Source organism: Poecilia reticulata, chromosome 7 (assembly GCF_904066995.2).
Source record: "Poecilia reticulata chromosome 7, P_reticulata-male-v2, whole genome shotgun sequence".
Lineage (NCBI taxonomy): Eukaryota > Metazoa > Chordata > Actinopteri > Cyprinodontiformes > Poeciliidae > Poecilia > Poecilia reticulata.
Genome location: NC_088836.1, coordinates 2,060,731 through 2,085,914, shown reverse-complemented (window position 1 = coordinate 2,085,914; position 25,184 = coordinate 2,060,731). Strand labels below are relative to the sequence as shown.

General features: G+C 41.7%; 1 protein-coding gene across 6 annotated transcripts in view; it reads right to left on the bottom strand.

Moving 5' to 3' along the window:
- Positions 1–2,787: 2,787 nt before the first annotated feature.
- LOC103466861 (vitamin D3 receptor A) overlaps positions 2,788–25,184 on the bottom strand; it is a 115,252-nt gene continuing 92,855 nt past the window's right edge. For all 6 annotated transcript variants that reach the window (XM_008412742.3, XM_081608585.1, XM_081608583.1 and 3 more), the window contains 3 exons: positions 16,330–16,481; positions 15,658–15,774; positions 2,788–13,049 (listed from right to left, as the gene is read on the bottom strand). In XM_008412742.3, the coding sequence (XP_008410964.1) occupies positions 12,796–13,049; positions 15,658–15,774; positions 16,330–16,481 (523 nt within the window). In that variant the 3' untranslated portion in view covers positions 2,788–12,795. The remainder of the gene's footprint in view (positions 13,050–15,657; positions 15,775–16,329; positions 16,482–25,184) is intronic.

Below are 25,184 nucleotides of genomic sequence, written 5' to 3'. Positions count from 1 at the left end.
GAAGGGGCAGGCAACGCTGGGATATGGGCGAGCTGAAGGGGCAGGCAACGCTGGGACATGGGCGAGCTGCTGGGGCTGAGCGACGCTGGGACATGGGCGAGCTGCTGGGGCTGAGCGACGCTGGGACATGGGCCAGCTGCAGGGGCTGAACGACGCTGGGACATGGGCCAGCTGCAGGGGCTGAACGACGCTGGGACATGGGCCAGCTGCAGGGGCTGAACGACGCTGGGACATGGGCCAGCTGCAGGGGCTGAACGACGCTGGGACATGGGCCAGCTGCAGGGGCTGAACGACGCTGGGACATGGGCCAGCTGCAGGGGCTGAACGACGCTGGGACATGGGCCAGCTGCAGGAACTGAATGATGCAGGACGTGGGACAGCTGTTGGGGCAGAGACATGCAGGGTTACTGGGATGGCATGGAGTCAGACTGCTAAAGGGCCAGCTGATGGGTTACTGAGATAGCTTCAGGGAAACCGAAAGGTTGGCAATAGAGCTGATTGGTTGAGGGACAAAGAAGCTAGAAGTAGACTTGCGGGTTCAATCTTTGGAAGATGCGAGTGAGTAATAACAGAAATGAGATCTTTTGAACTGCCCTTTGTGTGGGAAACCATCAAGAGAAGTTCCAGCTTCCTGGCCAGTAGAGGAGAGGTTCTGCTTCTGCTTTAAGATAAGTGACAATAGGTGCTAGATCTTGAAAACAAAGTGCAGGGAGTGACTAACTTTAAAGAGAGTCAGAGACAGCTCCTGGATGGATGAGCAAGGATACGCCTTATTTGAAGAAATAGAAGACTAGAATACGCCTTTACTATAAAACCTTGTACACGGGAGTAACTACTCGGATTGGCTCTTGCAATTCTCCAAAGATGTCTAAGCACATCTTTGCTTTCTTCTTCCTTCTTTCCATTTGTCTCAAAAATTAATGCACGTCTCTGTTCTGCAGTTTCAGGTGTAATTTCATGTCTTCTTTTGGATTAAAGTCAATAATTCTGTGACGTCTACGATCGTTTTCTGTGTGGTTTCACTTCGGCCCGCCGGGAGAACCTGGGATCCGTGAGCAGAAGATAGAGCCAAGATAGAGGCATGCGGAAGTGAGAGAAGTTTGGCGGGCGAAGGAAGACGGCATTTTGCTGCTTCCATCAGATCATCTCTTTTGTCATCTTACTTTACGTGGCATCTTTAAACAGGCTGTTATCTCCACGTAGAGCTCCGCAGTTAGCTACCTTGTCTCACTGACTGTGCGGGAGGTAATGCGTCATGCGTCACGGGCCAAAGGTCATAGATAACAAGGTGACGGGAGGGCTTGTTATGTTTTCGGAGGTGAATCGTGAAGTAAGCGAAACTCCAGGCAGGTGAGAGATAGGCGGGAGAAGCTGCTTGAAATGATCGAGGCTGGGCCAGGAGAAATCTCTTGCACCCGAGGAGCTTCTGAGGGGAAAAAGAAAGGACCAGCGCAGGATGCGAGGTCGAAGGACGGGAAATCACGAAGCTGTGGAGAAGCTGAGGAGAAGCTGAGACGTGCTGGCTGAGAAGCTGTGGCGTGCCGATGAACGGATTGAACGCAGCTGGGAAGCAGCTGACGGCTTGGGTGTGGATCCTTTTATGCAGAGCCTGATTGCTGATTGGAGGGTGAGGTCCAGCGCTGAAGTCGGAGATGAGCAATGACGTTGATGGGCGAAGGAAGGGGTGGAGTCTTCCAGCTTGAACTTCCGCAAAAGCTCCATTATGGAGATGATCGGTTTTGGATGGGCGATGTGCCCTTATTGCATAATAAATACTAAAGAATGACTGATATCATTAACAGTACAGGGAAGAAGCTTTTAGTTATCTTGCTTTGCTAGCAAAATCATTAGCTAGCAGTTAGCTTATAGCACATCAACAGCCTAATGTCTGTATGATAAAAACACTGAATAGATAGATAAGAACAGTTTCTCCTCACCTTGCTGTCTCCTCCCGCTCGGTAGTTCTTCAGAGAAAGGCAGACGCAGAGGCCTGTCAGTGTCTGTTGTATTTCATTACCTTTCTGCTTAAACCGCGACTCCGAGCTGAAGCAGAAACGATACTTTAACGTTTTCCGTCATCTGACAAGCAGCAAGTCTACTCCACTTTATTCACCAAAAACTGTTCTGTAATCTGGAACGTTCGCTACGTTGAGCTCCAGTTAGCCACCTTATCTCACTGCGTGAGAGGCAACTGCGTCATGCGTCACGGGCAAAAGGTCAAAGGTAACAAGGTGACCAGAGGGCTTATTATGTTGTACAAAAAAATATAATAAAATAATAAATAATAATAATAATTTTAGTACATGTTATGTGTCACAAGAGGGCTTAGAAAATAATACGAAAAAAAAAATAAATAAATAAAAATTGACCAAAAGGGCACTTGGGGGCAAGGAGCAAAAAGGGCAGGTACTCAAAATGTACAACTGCATTTTGACAGTTGATGATATGGGTAGATGCTTATGGTCTTTACTTGTTTAGCGGGACTTCCGTATTGCAGATATTAAAATATTCATAATATTAAATAACAGAATGAAAATACAAACAAAAAAACATGAAAGAATGAATGAAAATCCATCTCACCAAGCCCCAAAACTAACTCGACTGAGTTAGCCCCAAAACTACTACTACAGTTTTGGTAGCCCAAACTGTAGTAGAATTAAAATATAGTTTTCAAAGTTTTTTTTTATAAGTAAAAGTGAATTGTGCATTTGTTTAGACATCTATGCCAGTTTTGCATATCCAAAAATGCAAAAGAAGAAACGACAAAAAAGTCAAACATATCCAGGCTGGTTTTGCATCATTATGTACAGCTGTTTTATTTGTGAACCCCCCCCAAAAAAACCATTATTAATATTTTACTACGTACAATAATGGTAATCAAAAGAATCCGCATATAAATGAAGGGAGCAAAGGAGCAACACCAAAAAAATAAATTAGAAAAAAAAAACAGACAGGTGGTGATTTGAGCAAAAATAGAGATTGGTTAAGGTACTTCTTGTGTAACACTATTTTTGTTACTATACGGCTATTGATGAGGTTATCAACAGCATCGCCATGGCAGCAGTGGGTTCAGATTTCAGCTAGAAGCACTACAGTCTGGTGACTTTTACTGCATGGTCGTGTGTGCAAGTGCGGCAGATAAAGATACTTATCTTGGGACTCTTCATTAAATAAACTCTGACTTAAAACATTTGCTTCTCGCACACAGAATCATTAGAACAAGTCTGTTTACAGGACATTCGTACAAACAAGCTTAAATTAAGTCAAATCACATAAAAACTCTGAATTTTATTACACTTTGCTACATCAGAACAACAAGTCGTATTTTCTTTTTAGGTTATCTGACTGACGCGTAGTCGGACGTTTCCTTAGAAGGTCAATAAATAAAGGGGAATCACAGCCAACATAAACCAAGACTGAGCACATCCCTGTTATGGGGACGCGCCTCCATGAGAGCTACTTTTGGCTTGTTACAAACTAACATACGTGCGGATATGAAGAGAGAGAAAGAGAGAAAAATATGACACAGAACATTTTGAATTCTGGTTGAAAACCCCTGATATAGTCCCAAAATAAGGCTGTGGTTTTAGGCACACCAAGGCAAAACTGAGCTGAGCACAATGTGCAATTCTGTGTTTCCTTTGAAAAAGACATGAAGCTTTTTGAAATGTACATGATTTACAATTCAATTTACGTTAAATCACCTGTCCAAACCAAGTCTTATTATAAAGATTTGCTAATAATACTAATAACAATACCCAGCAAGAAAAAAATTAATACCCAGCAAGAAAAAAAGAGATACATACGCTGATTAATCACTTTTCAGACTTCATATGTTTTGCAGAACATTTTACTAGACAAAAAAACACAAGTGCATCATTGGCAAAAAACTGCTGGTGAGGGAACGAGAAGTGCACACGTGTGTGTTTGTCTGAATGAGTGTGTTCACTGTCTGCTTCAGTCAGTATTGAAGTGCAGGTGTGAAAGTGTGTGTGTATGTGTGTGTGTGAGCAAGCAAGCGCATATTTAAAGAGGTAGCAGAGAAACAGAGTCAGAGCAGTAGGTAACAATCAGCTAACAGGAAGGAAACAGACTTTGTATGCAGCTGCTCTTCTCAAGGTCAAACAAGTTTTAGTTCAAACACTGTGAATCAAAAAGGTTGAAAAAAGTGAGGTCCACTTGAAGCTACAGTGCGATGAAAAAAGCACATGCCCCCCTTAAAGATGTCTTCTTTTTGGCACACTTAAATGTTTTAGATGACATGTCAAACTCGAGGTCATAAGTTTTGGAATGCGATCCTCCAGGTGATCAAATCAAAGCAGTTGTTTTGTTAATGTTAAAATATGTTCAATATTATTTAATCTTAAGAAGTAGTCATCAAATGCAGATTGCTAATAATATTTTAAGGACATTCATAATTTTGAAAATGACATCACTGTTTTATATGAACAGATTGTTACATCAGACAAAGATAACCTGAGGAAATATGAAATGTAATGTTCAAACTATGACCTATTAGGGTAAAACTTATCCAAACCACTCAAGTACTAAATGAAGAATAATGTAACAAATATTTATCCTGTGAATGAATTACCTGATTAATCACAAATTACCTGAATTACCTGACTTTAAAATCTAGGCTCATGGTTTGTACATTTTACCAAAATTCAAGCACTTTTCAAGCATTTTCAAGGTAAACTTCCAAACTTTGTCAGCACCAAACACTGGAGATAAAAATAATACAAATGCACTAAAGAAGCCAGTTTCAATTAGTAGTAAGCTAAAATGCAACTAAATTTTATGTTTTGAAATGTCTCTTTCACACACCCTACACACCTGGTTTGGATTCATCATCAGCAACCAACTCTGATAAGCTGTAGGATCAAGAACTCACTCAACTGGTACCTGACTGACAACATGAAGTAGGCTGAATGATGTCAAATAGCAACAAACCAAGCCGCAAGGTCTAGACATCCATCAGTCTGGGAATGTCAACAAACCCATATCTAGAGTTTTGGGGATTCAGGAACCACATTGAGAATCACTGCAGACAAACAGTGAAAACATAGAAGAGTGATGAGGCTTCCCAGGAAGCAACAGAATTACTCATCAACAACTCACCCACAAGGTCACAAAACTTCCTAGAGCAACACCTGCAGGGCTCACCGACCTCGGTCAAGGTCATGATTCAACAACAAGACAGAAACTAGGCAAAGATGGCCGCCGTGGGGGCATTTCAACGCCAAACCACAGCTAATCAAAAGGAACATATTAGTCCCACATTAGCCAAGAATTCAAGACTTTTAGGAAAATATCCTTTGGTCTGAAAAAAGTAAAAGCTTAGGAAAATGTGGACAGAAATCTATGAAACTAATAGAATTTGAGAATACATGGTGGTGAGAGCATGATGGTCTGGGGTTGCTTGGCTTCCTCAGGAACAAGATGGATTCAGCTGAAAGAGGATGTCCAACTATCAAATTCATGTCCTTTGAGTTTAAGCACATCTTGAAATTATACAGCAGGACAACACCAGAAAGTCCACCCCAAGAACTTGAAGAACTTGGGGTGGCTTGGTCAAAGTCTGAACCTAAATTTGACTGAAATCCTGTGGTGTGGTCTTACACATGTCGTTCATGCAGGAAAACCCTCTAAACCCCTATATATAACACACACAGGTTATTTTTGTCTGATTTTAAAACATGTTTGATGACTTTAAACATTTAGGTGAAACAAAACAAGCAAAAACCAAGGAAATCTGTAAGGGTTGGACCCTTTTTCACAGCACAGTTTGAAGTGCTAAATTTTGACTTAAGCGAAGATGGCAATATATCTTATTCACAAAAAGGGCAAAACCCCCCCAAAAAACTCTTCAAGCAACAAAGTGGCCTGGTTGTCTTCAAACGGACTCACAGCACCAACTAAACCAGCCAATCATAATCAGTTAGAGATGAACGACAGAAGGCAGAGTGCTGAGCGTGATAGGCTGCAGTATAAATGTGAAAGTTTGTGTGTGTCTGGCTGCAAAAACAAAGCAAAAAAAAAAAAAAAACGCTACTTTTGGTGATGAACGACTAAATTGGGATCCCAATGTTACAAAAACTCAACCAGGCTGAGCGGCATCAGCGAGAGAACAGTTTACAGCTCTCCTTATCTGACACTAACAAACGTCAAGTCCTTTCAGCTCAACGTTTCAGCTGATCTAAAAGCTTTGGCACAAGCTGCACAAAGGTTGTTTTCAAGCAGCAGCAATTCAGCTGTTAGTTTAGTAGCTTTTGAAGAAAATCATCTACTCTTTAGTCTTTTACAGTTATATATGTAACCTGGTTCATCTACTGAGCTCACCGTATTTTGTGGCACCCCTGGCAGATGTTCAAAGCATGTAGTCTGCTTTTATTTCAGCTGCAGAATCCGTCTGAACTTTTTTATTGGTCAACATTTTAATTTGAGAAATAAATTTGTTTGAACAAAATCACAGGTGGAAAAGTTTATTAATACTAAGCTTTTTTTAAGAAGATGTGAGTTTGTGCCTTTCTGTTTCCCTGGGGCATAAATATGTTTTCCTATTATTATTATTCCTTATTTTTTTCTAATGTGGGATTTTTAAATGACTTGATTTTTTGAACTTTCTTCCTTCTTCAGTCTGAGATAATGCTTCTGTGTTAAACAAAACCCTCCCGCAGCCTTAAGAGATGGGGTCAATTGGACCCCACAAGTTTGTTACTGTGTGCGGAACCCCCAAGCGACATAAGTTTTTTGGTTGTTGTTGTGGTTTCTGGAACTGATGGTCTGATGGGATAACCCCTCCAGCTTCCTCACTGTCTGACCGTGACATGTGCCGCTCTCTTTCTGAGCATCGCAATAAGAACGCGGGAGGGTTAAAAGAAACTTATTTTAGCTCATTTTACCCTCGTTTACCAGGGGTGCTAATAAGTGCGGCTGCATATGTTAAAAAATAACACTTCATAAACAGCTCAACAGAAGTTAAAGTATTTTACACATGGCACGTGTATTTTTCTCAGGCATTTCTAAGTGTTCTGTGAGAGAACGCTACAGGGTTCTGCTCTGCATTTTTTTCCCGGCCAAGCCACTGACGCTACTATGGCAACCGACGGTTTTTCAAAAGCAGGTGCAGCAAGATACATGGGCCGTTTCTGTTCTACAGGTCCAATTACCTACAAGAATTTTGCTTTTCTGTCAAAATAGATCCCATCTTGTCACACATGAGGATGCAACAATTACCTGCGCTTTGAGATGCTATGTGAATGAAGCCTTAGTTACCATGCAGGGACTTTAATCATGCATTTACACACTTCAGTCAGTGAGAAAGTGGTGCAAGAGTGGCCCCCTTTAAAATGATATTAATGCTGGAGTAATGAACATGCAAGGACCAGCAAATGTTCAATCTGCACTGTGAGCTAATTTATCATGCAAAAAATGTAAAATAAAATTAATACAGTGTTTACTGTATAAGACTTCTTATGGAATGATGCAACACTTAAAAATTTTTGAACTTTTAAATGCGCAATAAATAAATATGTAAGTGTCAGCTGTTGCATATTTATACCAATATATATAATGATCTGAGACTAAAACTATTGCAATAAAAATTATGAGTTATAGTATGAATAAAAGCAGTGAAATTGTGTGGCTGTTCGTCACAAATATCTACATTGTAATTCATCTATCAGCCAGAAGGGGGAGATAAAGTTATTCACTGCAGGTTTAAGATTTGTAGCGATTTGAGGTAAAAAAAAAAAAATCGAAAAGAAAAATAATCCAGAATTATAAACAGAAAAAAACTACTGTAACTATACAAACATAAAAACCTCTAGATTATTGTTAAAATAAAACCTTGTGTTCTATATTACACAATCAAGCTGCAACTCCCCCAAAAATATATATTTATATGTGCAGACAGGAGAGGTAGTATTTTTGGTTAAACATGATGCCGAAGTTCAGCAGAACACGGACAGAGACAAACGAAGAAGAGGAGGGAAAGCAGAGTTAACATTTAGAAACATTGGGATCCACTCGGATACTGACTAGCAAATTCTACCGAATGTCCCTCGCTATGCAAGAACTGCTTTAGAGTTTGCGATCGACTTGAGGTTGAAAACACTGAAGGTTTCTGAGGAGAGAGTTGTGGTGTGTCTGAGTGTGTGTGTGTGTGTGTGTGGTAGAAGTTTATGTTTGGTTCCCTTTAAAGGCTATTGTGAAAAGTCTATACTGTAAATTACTGAGGTATCTGTTAAATGTTTCCAGCTTAGTGAGGTCTTTGTAAATAAGGCTACTGAGGTGGAGCTGCTGACCTGGTTCGAGGGGGACGAGGGCTACAGGAGGGGAGAGACTTCAATTATTGTGGTGGGAGCTGACAAATCAGATCTACGAATCCGCTATAAAAGTTGCTAAAATGGTATGAAAACTACAAGAAGATCTTTGTCCAAGGATTGTAGACATCTAAATTTGATCCAGATATAACTGATGTGCCACACTGTACCCCTAAAACTGCAGATTCTCCCCCCCGTCACCCTGCCCTGCATTCTGTGATGTAGATGCTGAATGTAAAAAGTCTTTGCACGACTATCGTTACCAAACAAACCACAATTTGTTAAAAAAAAATAAAAAATCAGAACCTTGAGTCACGGAGTACAAAGCACGACAACGTTTCAACTCAAGACAGCAGAGGCGACATCTGTCCTTCGGTCAGTCTCTTGAGCACTCTTCTTGAACGGCGAGTCCCTACGTCTTCGCATTTTAAAAACACTTGATCTCATATGACCTTTGTACAAATTCTACACAGTCTTGTTGAGGTCCAAACTGACGGCGCTCCTTCGAATCCCAGGACCCCCATCAGGTCTTGGGTGTGTCACGGATTTCCAGAGCAGAGCTTGGTTGGCTGCTAACGTAAAGCTATGCAGAGAAGAGTTGTTGTAACTGGCTGTTGAAGATGACGACAAAGAAGAAAAGATGGTAACATGGCTGGTTGATGAACAAAGAGGCACGCCATAGTTACCAGTCAGATACATCTCGTACCCAACCAGTTGAGGCAGTGTTATTGATGATCACTTGGCGGTTTGCAAAATTAGCTCCTGAAAAAAGATGATGCATATGTGGACTGCAGTTCTTACAGATGATGACCTGATTGAGCAAACGTTTTTGCTTTTCCTTGTTGAGTTAAGTACTTGGGATAGAGTCCAGAAGTCCACACATGCTGCTAATCCCGACTTCATTCAACAATGCTCCTGAGCAGAAAGCCAAGCGCAAGCATTGCAGCAGGATGCAAATCAACAATCATGACAAACAGAAGAAATCAAATAATTACCAAAATGAAAGTATTATGTATATATATCATCGAAAGCTTATTGATTGAACAAGAGAGGAAAGAAAGACATACATCCAGAATTCTTGGAATGGACAAAACGTCGCCTAATAATGAGGACTTACTGAGTCGCTTTGGGTGATTATAGTATTATGAGAATGTTCAATTCATTTGAAATTAAGATAATTTTTTATTTCCATCCCTTTTTTTAAGGGATTACATCAAAAGCTCATATTTGGCGTTAGATGGAAGCTAATCCTAGCCCTCCAAAATATTCATAATACAATACTACATGTGACATAAACAACTCATCAAGCCTGTCATATTAAGCGGCTCTGTCCACTCAAAGTTGAATACACAGTAAGATTTTCTCTAATTGCATATAGCCTAGCATCTCCAAAGCACCTTCCCGTCAACAACTTACTCCTCTTAGTAATTTACCTACATCAGCTTCTATGTACAGACTAAGAAAGTGGTATTTACAAAGTTGTTGTTTTTTTCCACAAGGGGGTGATCCAGGCTTGCATGAGGTGTGAGCATGCACCATGTCAACAGATACAATATATGTAGTGATAAAAACTACCTTTGCTTATGCAGCTGGTATTGAAATGACAAATGTGACAACAAAAAGGTAGGAGGCTGAACTTTTTCCATTCATGTAAAAGTCCTTCTCATGTTTGTGTCTCCTCCCTTACAATCTGCTACTCCTCTAGAGCCGTGGTTCTCAAACGCTCGTGCAAGTACCGGTGCTAGCACCTCGGCTAGCTTTAGCAAAACTAAGAATTTTTAGTAGTATTTATGAAACGAAATGTCTAATGTTTGATTATACACATGTAACGCATGATCCCAAAAATCAATTGGAGGGTACTTTGTCGCCATCTAGAAGGGTGGACATTTATCATATCGTTTATCATTAATTATGATAAACTTCTTATAAGATTTTGATTTAATGTTGTCTTGATTCATTCAAATTAATGTCTAATCTCTAAAGCTGTTCCTATTATCAAGATTAGTATTTTCAAAATTTTTCTCCACTGTTTGTTCAATGAGAATATCAATAAATATCAGTAAATCTGGAAATATGATTAAATGCCGTTATCAAGCCCAATATTTGTGAGACTGTGATTGCTGCGTCATTCACTCACATCCATACAGTTACCTTAAAATGAAGTGTTAAATTGTTCTCATCATTTTTATCACTAGACAAAATATCGTGATGAAACCTTAAGCCCATATTGCCCACCCCTACTATCTAGTGGACGGTGTTATGCCAAAAGATGCGCTAATTTAGCAGATTTCCATACTAAATACATAGATTTATGAAAATTTGTATAAATTTTACAATCAATTTGAAAGCAAAAAGTTTATCCATAACTTTAACTGTAAATAAATTCAGGCTGAAAGCATGTTTAGTCATTCCAATAATGATCAATTACCGTTAGCAAAATAAGGCGATAATGAATTTCTCTGCATTTTGTTCCTTTACGCACTGTGAACTGGTTAAAGAATGAAGTCCAGTATTCTGTGCAAATTAAAGATTCAGCAGAACGAAAAAAATCTCAAAAAGTTTAAATAAAATGATTTTTTGCTGCAGTTATCACTATATGCAAGGAAGCCATGTTGGAATTTCACTGGTGAGAAAACGCAGATTTCCACATTTTGAACTCAAACATCATGTGAACTTTTTGTTCATTGTTCAGTCTTATTGCAGAATATTTACAGTTATAAAATGTTTAAGAACCACTGCTCTAGAATGTTTGCTTTATCCTTAAAAATATTCAATTTAAGGCTTCTACTAATTTAATAAGAATGGTTGTGTAGCTAAAAATGTATCACATATATTCTCTTAAAGACAATCTGACCATGTGAAATAATTTCATAATTGTTTTTCTCAAATTGAGATTTTTGTTAGTTTTTTCTTCCAGAACAGACATTAATCTGTTAGCTTCCTTTTGCTGTTATTCAGTATGATTACAGATCACAGTGATGCCTTGAGCTTCAAAAACTCTCAAAATCTCCCTCTCATGATTGTAAGCTTACGCCAAACACACACACGCACGCCGTAAAAACCCAAATACACATTATCGTCAGACAAACTTTCCCTGAGGCAACAGCTGGCAGCTGGTTTCTGTCCAACTATCGAAGCTCTGTCTTAGCAGCAATCCCACCAGCCCAACGACTAATTTTTTTTTTCCTTTTTTTTTCTGAAAAAATAGCCATCCACAAAACAGGAAATTATCTTTGTGTAAGTCAGCCTACAAACTTCACAGGTCCAAAAAAAATCAGAGCACAACAAAGAGCGTTTGTTGCGGTTCAGTTAGAGCCTGCACACACACCCCCTTGTGGTCCATTGATACTCTTGCACGCTGTACACTGTTAGCAAAAATAGAGCGACTCCTCATAGCACGTCTCAGTGCATGTGTACATGTTGCATAAACATGTTGCATATACACATATCTGAGGAGAGGCCTTAACATACTCTTTATTATTTTATAATTAAACACTCTCAGAAGTATTTCTGTCTATATACAGTACAAGTCAAGCATTAGATAATGTTTGACTTGTACAGCTTATGTTTATCATATTTAACTATTAGGCTTATACATACATTCTTCTTTTGTCACTTATTTTACAAATGTAAAACCCCCTTCCATCTGACTACCCAGCATCCTCTTGTTGTTTTCTTCCCAAAGTGCACCATCATTCTCAAACTAAAATATTTCTGCAGAAAGATTTGTCTTCATAATGTTTTGAATATTTAAGATTTCTTCTTTCACATAACACAGACTTTACAGATCGCTCAGCTCCTGTCATGACCCAAAAACGTTTCCATTTCCTGTCAGCTCGCTCAATATTTTTTGGATGATTTTGCTGTTAGAATTTATAAGCCAACAAAAGTTCATAGCTATTAACACAAGAGTCCATCGTTGAGGAATGAGTAAAAGATGCAAATCTGAGCGCTGTTGTTGCCATGTGAACGTGTGGGAAAATGATGATGATGATGATGATGATGATGATGATGATGATGATGATGATGATGAGAGGGAAATTACATCTATCAAGCTGTCTTCACTTTCAGAAAGTGTTACACAGAGTAGATTCCAGTGATGGGTGGCAATGGAAAACATTTGGATTCCATAGTTGTGGAAAAGATGAAAATGAGTGAGGGAATAAAACAAAACAAAAAGAAAACAAGGTTTGAGATTCTGGTGATCCAGTAGCAGATTTCTATTCTATATCCAGTTATGGCCGACGTTTGATTTTTGCAAGCCAGGAGTAACAAAAGAGGTGTAGACAGAGGGGAAGATGTGATTATCCGCCTCCCTCCCGAACGTCCGGGAAAGTCGGGGTGTTGGGGTTGTGAAAGCCTTCGTTTTGAATTGAGGAGAAGGCGGCGGAGTTTGTTAATCATCCTGTGCTTAATGAGCCTGTGTAGAAGGGGGAAAAAAAGGATTCCTTGTTCTCCTCCTCCTCAGCTACGACACCTCGCTCCCGAACACCTCCAGCACCAGCGGGGTGAGCTGCATGCTGTGCTCGGGTTGGAAGGACAGCGAGCGGTACTGCTTGGAGTGCTCCTCGTTCAGACTGCGCAGGTCGGCCAGTTTCTGGATCATCTTGGCGTAGAGGAGGCGTCCACCCGGGTGGTTGACCCGGATGTAGGCCTGCAAGGCCTCCGACAGACGGTCCTGCAGCTGCTCTATGCGAGCGTGGTCCTGAACGCCAGGCCGGTCTGTAATGGAAAACCAGAGGGGGTCTCATTTTGCCACCTTGCATTCACAAAGATCAATTTAGGTTCTACAGATTTTATGTTGTAGACCAACACCACGTAGCGGTTGAAAGAATTAGGGTCAGACTGAGTTTTTAAATTTTTTTATTATGACAATAAAGTCAATATTAAAATATTACTAGGAGAAAGTCGTAAAAAGCAATTGCAATAAAAGCAAAGCTTTGATTGAGTTATGAAAATCTGACGGACTACACAGTTTGTGTAGTCTGTGATGCTTTCTTAGAAACAGTTGTTTGCACAATCGTTTCAAAGTCCTGATACTGATAATAATTTGATACTGATGAGTCGGTCTCAGGGGTTCGGCGGAGCCTCTGCCGCGGAAGTAAAGACACACTTGTGTAAAGCCGTGATGACGCCCCGCTTTGCTATCCACTTGCTGCAGAGGATCACGTTACATTGCTTAGCCAATCAGAGCTGCGGAGGAGCCCTGATTGAAGGAGCTCCACTCAGCATGGATTTGAACTTGTGTCTTTAATTACTTCAGCAAAACTCACAGTTTTTACCAAATTCTGTAGCTTTCGGTGTACTTCTAAATCTGCTCCTTAGTCGCATCTTTTCGGGGTTGGTACTGCCTCTAGTGGCGTGGGGGTGGTAACACAACTAATATAATTACATTACTAAATCAGAATACCGCAAAGTCTTTATTATTTATTATACATTTTTCATTCTCAACTAGACCAACTAGACTCTAGTTGGGTCACCCCTATGTCTTGAATTTGGGGAGGGGGAGGGATCATATTTTATTTATCACTACAGAAGGGTTCAGTGAATGCGCATATGAAACTGGTGGGTTCGGTACCTCAAAAAAGGTTAAGAACCATTGTTCTAATATTAGTCATAATGACTTGATGATATTCAGGTAAAATTATGGGTTTATTCTTGTGTTATTTAAACTTTATTGTAATATGACTTTTTCTTTTATTGTTATGACAAAATTGTCATAAAATGATGACGTGGTCGTACAACTTCTCGTGGTATTTCAACTATTCTGTTAATATTGTGACTTTATTTTCTTATTACAACTTTGTTCTTGTAATATTATAACTTTATTCTGGTAATACTGTAACTGCATTATTGTGTTATTATGACTTTATCCTTGCATAATTTCAACTTGATGTCGTATGACTTTTTACTAATCCTGACTTTTCATACAACTTCTTTTCTCATTTTATTCCAACATTACTCTCATATTATTATTACTATTATTATCATTATTATGATTATAAGATTTGACAGTGGGGGGCTGGCCTTCCAGAAGGATAATAACCCTGAACAGCTAACATAGAGCTAATATAGATTGGTCACTGCAGACCTAAATTCAATAGGTCTGTCCTGTCTGGACATGAAAGTTGATATTCACTGATGCTAAAATGAAGTAAAATGTGCCTAAATGTCATCATGTCAAAAAACAAAAAGTGGCTCTACAAACTGTTCATTTAGGGGGTCTGACTTCAAACATATGCCATGTTAGATTTTAACCATGCACTTACACTGTGATATGTCATATAAAATGCTATTAAAGTACTCTGAAGGTTTGTATTGTAATGCAAAACCCCACTTTTGCAAGGCCCTGAAAGGAAAGGATGAGAGAGTAGCAGGGATTCACTGCAGCTCCTCTTTCAGCTGTTCTGTATCGGCCTGTAGAGTAGACTAACCCTCCAGGCTCAACCAAAGCACAACAGTCAGGTTTTATATATGTTTTTGATGCTAAATCAGGCATAAAGATGACCAACATCAGTTACTGCCATATTATCACATGCTGAACAGATACAGTTGTTTTCCAAGAAATTATTCTCAGCTTAATGGAAGCATCATGTACACTCAATTTTTTGGGCGAATGTAGTGTATTTTCCGCACTATAAGGCACCTAAAAACCTTCAATTTCCTCAAAAGCCGACAGTGCGCCTTATATATGGACCAATATTGAGCCACAACAGGTCTAGCAACTATGGAAAGCAGCCGCCGACTTCATTTTCCCCCGTAGAAGAAGAAGTGCGCGGTGCATGCTGGGATAGTTGTCAGAATGCTGGTTTGTTAATAAAGTTTGATAATACATTTAAAGCCATGGGGGGGAGGGGCGGGGCAAGAGAGACAAAGACTGCAGCGGCAGCGTGTCGGTTGGTCTGTGTTACCAGAATGCAGTTGGGCACAATATCGCAACACCAACACCGTGAGTGAAACAACGACTGGGGCAGCTACTATATAAAGTACTCGGGACCACTTCATTACAAATGTGGATGTGTAATAATAGAGTATGGAACAAATTGGCAACCCAAACTGAAGCGTCTATTCTATGCGCCTTATAATGCATAATGCATATATAAGGCGCACCTTATATATGAAAAAAGTTTTAAAATAGGCCATTCATTGCCTATGGTGCGCCTTATACGGTACGTAAATACAGTAGGTCAAACAGAAAATCTGACACCAAAACAAATCTTGAGGCGTGCTGCGGCGACACTTCAGCTTGTGGTAAATCTTGTGACAACCCAGCCCCTCCCCCCAATCATCCTGCTGAATAAAAAGGCCTCATCTTAAATGGCAGCAGCACCTGGAGACAGCAGGCAGATGGCCATGAGCAGCACATGCTCCTCCTCATGCAGGTTGAGCTTCTTCAGACCAACTTGGAACTTCACCAGTGGCTCCAGCAGTTCCAGGGTGTGACCGGCTGCAGACAAAAAACAGAAAAAAAAAAAAAAATTACAGTTATTTCTGCAGAATTAGTTGCTCTTTCTTACTTTAAAACAGAAAAACATTACAGGGCTTTCAAACAAGAATCTGGGTTATTTTTTAAAACAGGAAGTCATTGTGGAGAGCACAGTGTCTTGCTCTGCATGTAATAAGGAACACAGTGTGAACTTGTTGCTGTCTTACAAGTTCCATGAAAATACTTGTAGTCAAAAATCCTCAGTGTGAGTCCAGCAAGGGGTAGAGAAGCAGCGGGTGAGTGGGCTCTTATATAAGATGGGAGAAATTTAATCTCATCTGTCACATCAACTCCAACAATGAACACATTTCTATCCCAGAGTTTCTCCCTGAACCTCTGTTGTTTTGACAGATTTCTTGATGCAGCCACCTTCATGAAAAGAAATGCTTCTAATAAAATTATCCTTAAGCTAACTGACTATTATCAAAAGACAACACATGAATAACAGTAAAAATAAGTAACTCCCAGCAGCTGGGTGGACTTCATTCACTTCTCATAGACAGCGATGGAAAGCACCTTTTGTGACGTCATTGATGCAGTATTTAAAGTCGGGTCCCCCGCAGCTCCAGGACATGTCCTCCAGGCTGAACGACTGGTTTGAGCGCAGCATGATGATCTCGATGGCACTCGACTTCAACAGAGCAATCTGGTCCTCTGCGGTCAGCTCTCTGCAAAACAAGCAACAGGTGTAAATGCAGCAAAAAGGAAGAAAAAACCTAAACAAGAAGCTTGTTTTGGCAAGCTCAGCTACACAATTGTACAGTTCTAACTCGTAAAACTGATAGGATTGAGTTTTTTTTGGTCGTCCATCCATCCATTTTCTTGCACCCTGGTCCCTTGGTGGGGTCGGGAGGGTTGCTGGTGCCTATCTCCAGCTGGCGACCCGGGCGAGAGGCCACCATGCAGAAAGACCGGGGCCGGGAATTGATCCCAGAACCTTCTTGCTGCAAGGCAACAGCTCTACCAACTGCGCCACTGTGCCACAAGGTCAGCTCTGCTTTCTAACCCACTCGTGTGTTTTCCTTAAAAAGTCGGGACCCTTCAAGGGAAATCAAACTGGTTTTTTAATGGCAAGTTTATTTGGTTGATGCTTTATACAGAAAACAGATCCTTAACACTAGAAGCTCAAATATTAAAGGACAAAACTGCAGTTTGAGCTGCAACAAGTGATTATATATTCATTTCAATATGTAGCATTTATTCATACTTAAAAGGTCCAGCATGTAACTTTTATAAACAGTTTGGTTTAAAACTGTTTGTCGTGGCAGCTTAATATCAGACAGATAATCTGTCAAAACAAATCAAGGTCTTCCTTCCAGTGATCCTACTGCCATCTGCAGAAATACACTGCATGGTCAGAAACAACCAATCAGCCAAGCACGGGGTCTTAGTGTTGTCAATTAACCTTGTGTACATGCTGCTCTTAGCCTCCCCTTTGCTCTCTACTGGTTCACCACAGCATAGCCTGCCATGAATGCTAGTTGGCATAGTGGAGGATAAATTGTTTTCTTGGAACAGTAAGTTGTTAATCAGCAAACTAAGCAGAACGTACACAAGTGTTATTGGCAGCACTAAGACTCTCCACTAAGACCAATGTTTTTTTTACATATAACTGTCACAACACGGTGACAGTTTTAACAAATATGTAAAAAAAAAAAAAAAAAAACGTTAAAAAAAAATTAAATACTGTAGTTTTTTAAGCTTTCTAAGTGTAACCCTCAATTAGTAAAGACTTTAATTTTTGCGGGCCCACTTCCTGTCTTGCCCCAAATTCTTCAACTTATTTAAAGCCCCGCCTCCAGCGCAGTTTGAACTTCATCACCTGTTCCACTGTGATTGTGGCTGGCTGTTTGGCGTCTTGCTGACAATTCATCCTGACAATTCAACCAAAATCTCTGAATCCACTGATTTGATCTTTTGGTGAGTTTTGTTTGTAGCATAGCAGTATTGGTTTAGCATGCAATTTCTGCTTGATTGCTCATTGGAGAATTGTTTTATTAGAACTGTTGGCGTTTGTTACCTGGGCCGTCACCAAGACTGTCAGCTGATCGCAGTTTGGTACGCCCCACTCTCTTCACAAAGGTAACCTAATCGCTGGTATTGTGTGTGTTCTGGCACTGTTGTATTGAAATGTATTAAAATGGGATGTAGCTACATTTAAATTGATATTGCGCAGTGTATTTATTTTATTTTCCTCATTTTGCTTGAGTATTTGAGTTAATTTATTTTATTTTCCTTGATTGATATTTTGAAAGTTAACTTTGATTTCAACTTTACAACTTTCGCCTTAAATTGATTAGTTTTAAATATGATTGATATTCTTTTTGTTTTACTTTATTTAAATTATGGTTAATTTAACCTGATTGAGATGTTTAAGAATTTAATAATTGCATTTAATATTTATTGCATTTGTATGTTTGTACATTGTTTGATAAAACACTTAATGGGTTTTCTGGCCTTTTAGGTCAGTTTTTTTTATGATGGATCAGATCCTCTTCTGAACCCAAGGATGGCGAGCAAGAAAAAGAACTCTATGATCTTTGAATTTATTTATTTTGAATTAACTTGTCTCTCACTGTGTATTTGTAATTGTTGTTGTTTGTTTCCCTATATACGCAAACTAAAACCATTGCTTCGTGTCTTCATTCACACCTCAGGCTCCTTAAAGAACCATCTTCCGATGCCGCTTTTGTAGCCCAGTTAGCTGCCTAGCCCATAACTGTTACATAAGCATTCTACCAAAACAGATATAGATAATATAAAATAGCTAGTGATATTTACAATGCTGTACATGCGCATATGTAAAGCAGATAGCAAGGGTCTGAAATCACAGTTGAGGAAATGTAAGGAATATATTTTACATATAAAATTACAAATTGATCTAATTTTCAGAAGCTAAACATTTGAAATACTATTTGAAATGACAAATCATTTAATATTACTAATATTGAATTTAGATATTTTAAAATAAATGAGGAAAAATGTAACATTATATTAATAAATAAATAAATGACTAAATACTTAAACCTGTAGTTAAGTTGGGTCAAAAAGCAAGAAAAAAAGAAAAACTAATTGCGGTGACATTTAGAGGGTTTTAACATTAAGAGGGAAGAAATTTCACTCAACCTTTCCTTTGGAGAAAGTATCTAAATGTTCTCACAATGTTCTGATTCTAGGCACACTTATCACATTATTCCAGGCCTCAATGAGATCCATTAAAGAGATAACAGCCCGGAAAGTTCTACTTAACCATTTACAAATGTGTGAGTGTGTTTCTGTGTCTACGTGAAGCAGATGAAAGTACAGCATGTACGCTGGCTGAGTCATATGTTTACTGAATGTACCGCTCGTTCTTCATTTGTGAAAGAACAAAGGAGGATGGCTGGAAACAAATTCATTGTGGTTGAAGATTTGATAAACAGTGTATTTGTGATTGTTTTCTGAACAATTGCAGCTACTGTTTGAAGTCGTGGGACTTTATTTTATCCCCAAATTTAACACAGCTTTGAATATGTTCATAAATTATATGCAGGAAAAATTTATTTATCTGCAGGGACAGTCACATACACTTGAAACCAGAAGTTTACATACACCAGGGTTTCCCCCAGTGTATTATAAGCCTGGTGGCCTGCAATACTTCACTTTCAGAGAGAGCGGTGAGAATGATTTATCTTTGTGAACAAAGAATTATGTGGGGCTACCCAGCACCTGGGTCTGTCTGCACTGATGAAGTTTATGTATGTGTTCCCGGATGGCCGGTGCATCCGGTGCATTAGTAATTAACGAACCAGTGCTAACCACTAATCAGGAAGGGTTCAGCTTGCCTTGTAGTCACGAATCATGCTGGTTTAATATTATTTTATTATCCATCCATCCATCCATTTTCTTCAGCTTATCCGGGGTCGGGTCGCGGGGGCAGCAGCTTCAGAAGGGAGGCCCAGACTTCCCTCTCCAAAAGCCACTTCTTCTAGCTCCACCGGGGGAACCCCAAGGCGTTCCCAGGCCAGCCGAGAGACATAGTACCTTCAGCGTGTCCTGGGTCTTCCACGAGGCCTCCTCCCGGTGGGACGTGCCCGGAACACCTCACCAGGGATGCGTCCAGGAGGCATCCTGACCAGATGCCCGAGCCACCTCAAACCTCAACTGGCTCCTCTCGACGTGGAGGAGCAGCGGCTCTACTCTGAGTCCCTCCCGGATGACCGAGCTTCTCATCCTATTCCTAAGGGAGAGCCCAGCTACCCTCCGGAGGAAACCCATTTCGGCCGCTTGTATCCGTGATCTTGTTCTTTCGGTCATGACCCAAAGCTCATGACCATAGATGAGGGTGGGAACGTAGATCGATGCCCCCGATGTCCATGGTAAATCGAGAGCTTTGCTTTTTGACTCAGCTCTCTTTTCACCACAACGGACCGGTACAGCGCCCGCTTCACGGCAGACGCTGCCCGAATCCGCCTGTTGATCTCCCGCTCCCTTCCTCCCTCATTCGTGAACAAGATCCCCAGATACTTAAACTCCTCCACTTGAGGCAGGACGACCCCCCTAACCCGTAGATGGCACTCTACACTTTTCCGGCCCAAGACCATGGCCTCGGATTTGGAGGCACTGAGCCTCATCCTGGCCGCTTCACACTCGGTCGCGAACCGCTCCAGTGAGAGCTGCAGATCACGATCTGATAAAGTCAACAGGACCACATCATCCGCAAGAAGCAGAGATGTGATCCTAAGGCCACCAAAACGGATCCCCTCAACACCTCAGCTGCGCCTAGAAATTCTGTCCATGAAGGGATTTGTCACCGATTCTGTCCATAATGAACAGAATCGGTGACAAAGGGCAGTCTTGGCTGAGTCCAACTCTCACCGGAAACGAGCCCGACTTACTGCCGGCAATGCGGACCAGACTCTGACACCCATCATACAGGGACCTGACAGCCCGTATCAAAGGGCTCGGTACCCCATACTCCCAGAGAACCCCCAAAGGCCCCCCCCAGGGACACGGTCGAACGCCTTCTCCAAGTCAACAAAATACATGTAGACTGGTTGGGTGAACTCCCATGCACCCTCCAGGACCCTGCTGAGGGTGTAGAGCTGGTCCAGTGTTCCACGACCGGGACGAAAACCACACTGCTCTTCCTGAATCCAAGGTTCGACTATACGATGGACCCTCCTCTCCAGGACGCCCAAATAGACCTTACCAGGGAGGCTTAAGAGTGTGACCCCCCTGTAATTGGAGCAGCTCCGATAAGCCGCCTTGGCAATGGAGGCACAGAACATGGTCCACTCAGGGGGCGTTTACACGACAACGATCCAACAAAAACGAAACTTTTGTTCCGTTTTTGTTTGATCGTTTACACGAAAACGTTTTAATTACGATCTGTGTTTACACAGTAACGGTACACATCGAAAACGTGTAATGCTCTCGCTGCGCCTAGGTGGTGCTAGGTTCTTTGAAACTGAGTGCGCATGTGTTTAAAAAAAAGTTCAACTTGAAGGCATGTGGATTCGCGTTTCCCTATCAGGTACCGTTCTCCCATAGATTGGGAGAAAACACGCATTGTGAGCGTCTGATTAGGGCCCATGCAGTTGGAAAAAGTGGGATAACTTTGCTGAAACACGTTGTTTGAGCTTTCACGGTGTCTGTAGCGAGCCCCGGACTAGAAGCTGTTTATTGTTTTTACCTTGGAATGGCCAACAGTCTGTTTTTCCTATATCAATTTGATAATAGGAGCTCCCGTACTTCCCATATCCGTGTCCCCTGTCACCTTTTTCAGCAGTGAAAACAGTTTAATCCGTTGTTAACAAGTCGTAACCTGTTTTTCCGAGCCGCCTTCAAACGCAACATGAACGATGAGACGCTCGCGCTGGGTTTACACCTGTGAGGCAGCGAAGGAGACCTGCTGCTTCTGCTGCACATCTGTGTTAGAATCATGGCAGCAAAACAGAAAAACGTAAATATCTTTGCACAGTTTTTTCCCCCAAACTAACCGACTGAGTTGAGTAAAGCTGTTGGATGCAGGTGATGATAGCTAAAAGATGACTAGCTAGCTAATATCAACACAGCACGTTAAGCTTGTTAACAAGTAGCCTGTAGGCTACTGATGTTATCTATGTTCAGCTACTAAACTCATAGACCCCCCAAAATAAGTCGATCCCCCCCCTGTTAAACTCGTCTGGAGCCGGGCTGGTCCTGGTCCGTAGTTCTCTAGATAAGAGCGCTGAACAAGCAGCCGTGTATTTTGCCACCTTGGCTGTGCAGAGCGGTAAAGAGACGCTGAGGGAACCGTATCTGATGGGGAAACAGTAACACCAGCATTGTGAGTAGTTTCTTCTTCTTCTGTGGATTGTAGGAAGCAGCTATGTTTTGCGTCATACTGAAGAACAGATCCGTTTTCTCGGTTTACACGACAACGGAAAACGGTACGTTTCAGAAACATCGCACTCTGGAACCCGTTTTCAATCTGTGCCGTTGTTAGAGAAAACATTCGGTGGTTTCGTGTAAACGCACACTACAAACGCAACAAAACTCTTCCGTTTTCCCCCGAAATCGTTGTCGTGTAAACGGGGCCTCAGACTCAATGTCCCCAACCTCCCCCGGAACGTGTTTGAAGTTCTGCCGGAGATGGGAGTTAAAGCTCCGTCTCATAGGGGACTCCGCCAGACATTCCCAGTCGACCCTCACTGCACGTTTGGGCCTGCCAGGTCTGACTGGCTTCCTCCCCCACCACCGGAGCCAACTCACCACCAGGTAGTGGTCAGTGGACAGCTCTGCACCTCTCTTCACCTGAGTGTCCAAGACGGCCGCAGATCCGATGAAACTGAACTGCGGCCTAGGGTGTCCTGGTGCCAAGGGCACATATGGACACCCTTGTGCTTGAACATGGTGTTCGTGATGGACAATCCGTGACGAGCACAGACGTCCAACAACAGAACACCCCTCGAGTTCAGATCGGGGGGGCCGTTCCTCCCAACCACGTCCCTCCAGGTCTCACTGTCATTGCCCATGCGAGCGTTGAAGTCCCCCAGTAGAACAAAGGAGTCCCCAGGAGGGGCACTCTCCTGTACCCCCTCTAAGGACTCCAAAAAGGGTGGGTAATCTGAACTGTTCTTCGGCCCGTAAGCACAGACAACAGTCAGAACCCGTCCCCCCACCCGTAGGTGGAGGGAGGCTACACTCTCGTTAACCGGGGTAAACCTCAATGTACAGGCGCCGAGATGGGGGGCAACATGTATGCCCACTCCTGCCTGGCGCCTCTCACTGTGGGCAACTCCAGAGTGGAAGTACGTCCAGCCTCTCTCAAGGAGACTGGTTCCAGAACCAGAGCCATGCGTCGAGGTGAGGCCGACTATTTCTAGCCGGAACCTCTCAGCCTCGCACACTAGCTCCGGTTCCTTCCGGAGCTAGTGGAGGAGACGTTCCACGTCCCAAGAGCCAGCTTCTTCAGCCGAGGATCAGACCGCCAGGGTCCCCTCCCTCGGCTGCCGCCCGTTACACACTGCACCCGACCCCTTTGGTCCCTCCGATAGGTGGTGAGCCCATTGGAAGGGGGACCCATGTCTCCTCTTTGGGCTGAGCCCGGCAGGGCTCCGTGGGTAAAAGCCTGGCCACCAGGCGCGACCATCGTGCCCCACCTCCAGGCCTGGCTCCAGAGTGGGGCCCTGGTGACCCACTTCCGGGCGAGGGAACTCTAGATCCAAGGTTGTTGTGCATTTATAAGGGGTCTTCGGGCTGCGCTGTGTCTGGTTCCTCACCTAGGACCTGTCTGCCTTGGGTGACCCTACCAGGGGCATAAAGCCCCAGACAGCATGGCTCCTAGGATCATTGGGACACTCAAACCCCTCCACCACAATAAGGTGGCAGCCCGAGGAGAGGATATTATTATTATATCTAATATTATTTTCTGGTTACACAAAGCATCAAACCATACCAAATGCTTTGTCCACTTAGTCAGCCAGTGTTAATGCATGCGACCGCATGGAGATCCAAGAAACTCGTCCCATAAACTTGAGCAACCAAAACAGTTAATGTGGCCTTCATTAAAAACTCAACAGACACTAAATGGAGTTACTAAAGCCACATTAGTAGCATTAAATTAAGTCTCCCATCTCTGCGCAGTGCAGCGGATTTAACTCATCATGCAGGGCTGGCCGAAGGCTGTGTGAGGCCTTGAGCAGAATTTGACTTAAGGGCCCCTCTTGCTGCTAAAAACATCAGCACCTCTAACAGCTTCTGTGTTAGATTTAGTGAAATCTGGGAGATGGGGAGTAGTTTAATTGGCCAACCTAAAAAGCAATCAGCTATAATTGCAATTTACTAATTTGTATTTGTGAACAAACAGAGCTCAAACTCAAAGATTAAACTCACACCATCAGGTTGTAGTTAGATTGAATAGTTAGATTAATGCAACTATGATTGAATCTAACTATTCAATCATAGTTAGATGGAATAGTTAGTATTCAAGGTTACAAAGTAAACTTGCCAGCTCCTTTTAGTCTTTTATTTAAATGTTACACAATTTAAAACCTTTCAATTTATATATACTGAAACCATTAAATCAAATTTAGCAGCATTGATAATCTCAGTAAACAAATGTTACATTTATGCATCTGTGATCTGTGTTAAAATATTAGCATTTATGGGCCCCTGAAATCCAGAAGGGCCTTAAGGAGCCGCTGATTTAATTTGGATTAAACAGAAGTGGAAATAATAATAACAACAATAATAATAATAATGATAACACATTTTAATTGTATTTTTTGATTTTATGTTTTCAAGACTAGTTGTGGGCTTAAATTAGGGCTGAAATGATTCCTCGAATGTTTCGAGTACCTCAGTTATTAAAATTCCTCAAGGAAAATTTACCTGCCTCAAAGCTTCATTAATTTATATTTTATTATTTAGCACACAGTGTTCCGGTCGGGACTTTATTTGCGTTGCGCTGCGCTCTCACTTCCGCCTCTGAGTTTTGTTGACGAAAGCTAAGTGTTAGCGGTATAATGTCCAATCTTCAAGTTCGGCCCATGACAATTTTATTGATTGATGATAATGCCCAGGTCTTCATCATTTTTGGGGTACCAATAGGCATCCTTAAAATGATGGAGTACGGCAGCCTTTCTCCTCCCCGAGCTGCTGGTTCAAAGCAAACGGCGGGAATAGCGCTGCAGGAGTATTTATACATGTGATTGGATAGACTGAACACGGCGCGCGACTGAGTAGTTGATGCTTATAGTGCAAGTATAGCTTTACGGACGAACCACACAATAAATTTCATATCCCGGTCTGAACAAACGGGTGGCGGAGCGCAATGTACATGGTTGGTAGATGGGTCTCTAAGTGTGACGAACGAGGGTGCCATAAATATCCCGTATTGCTTCCCC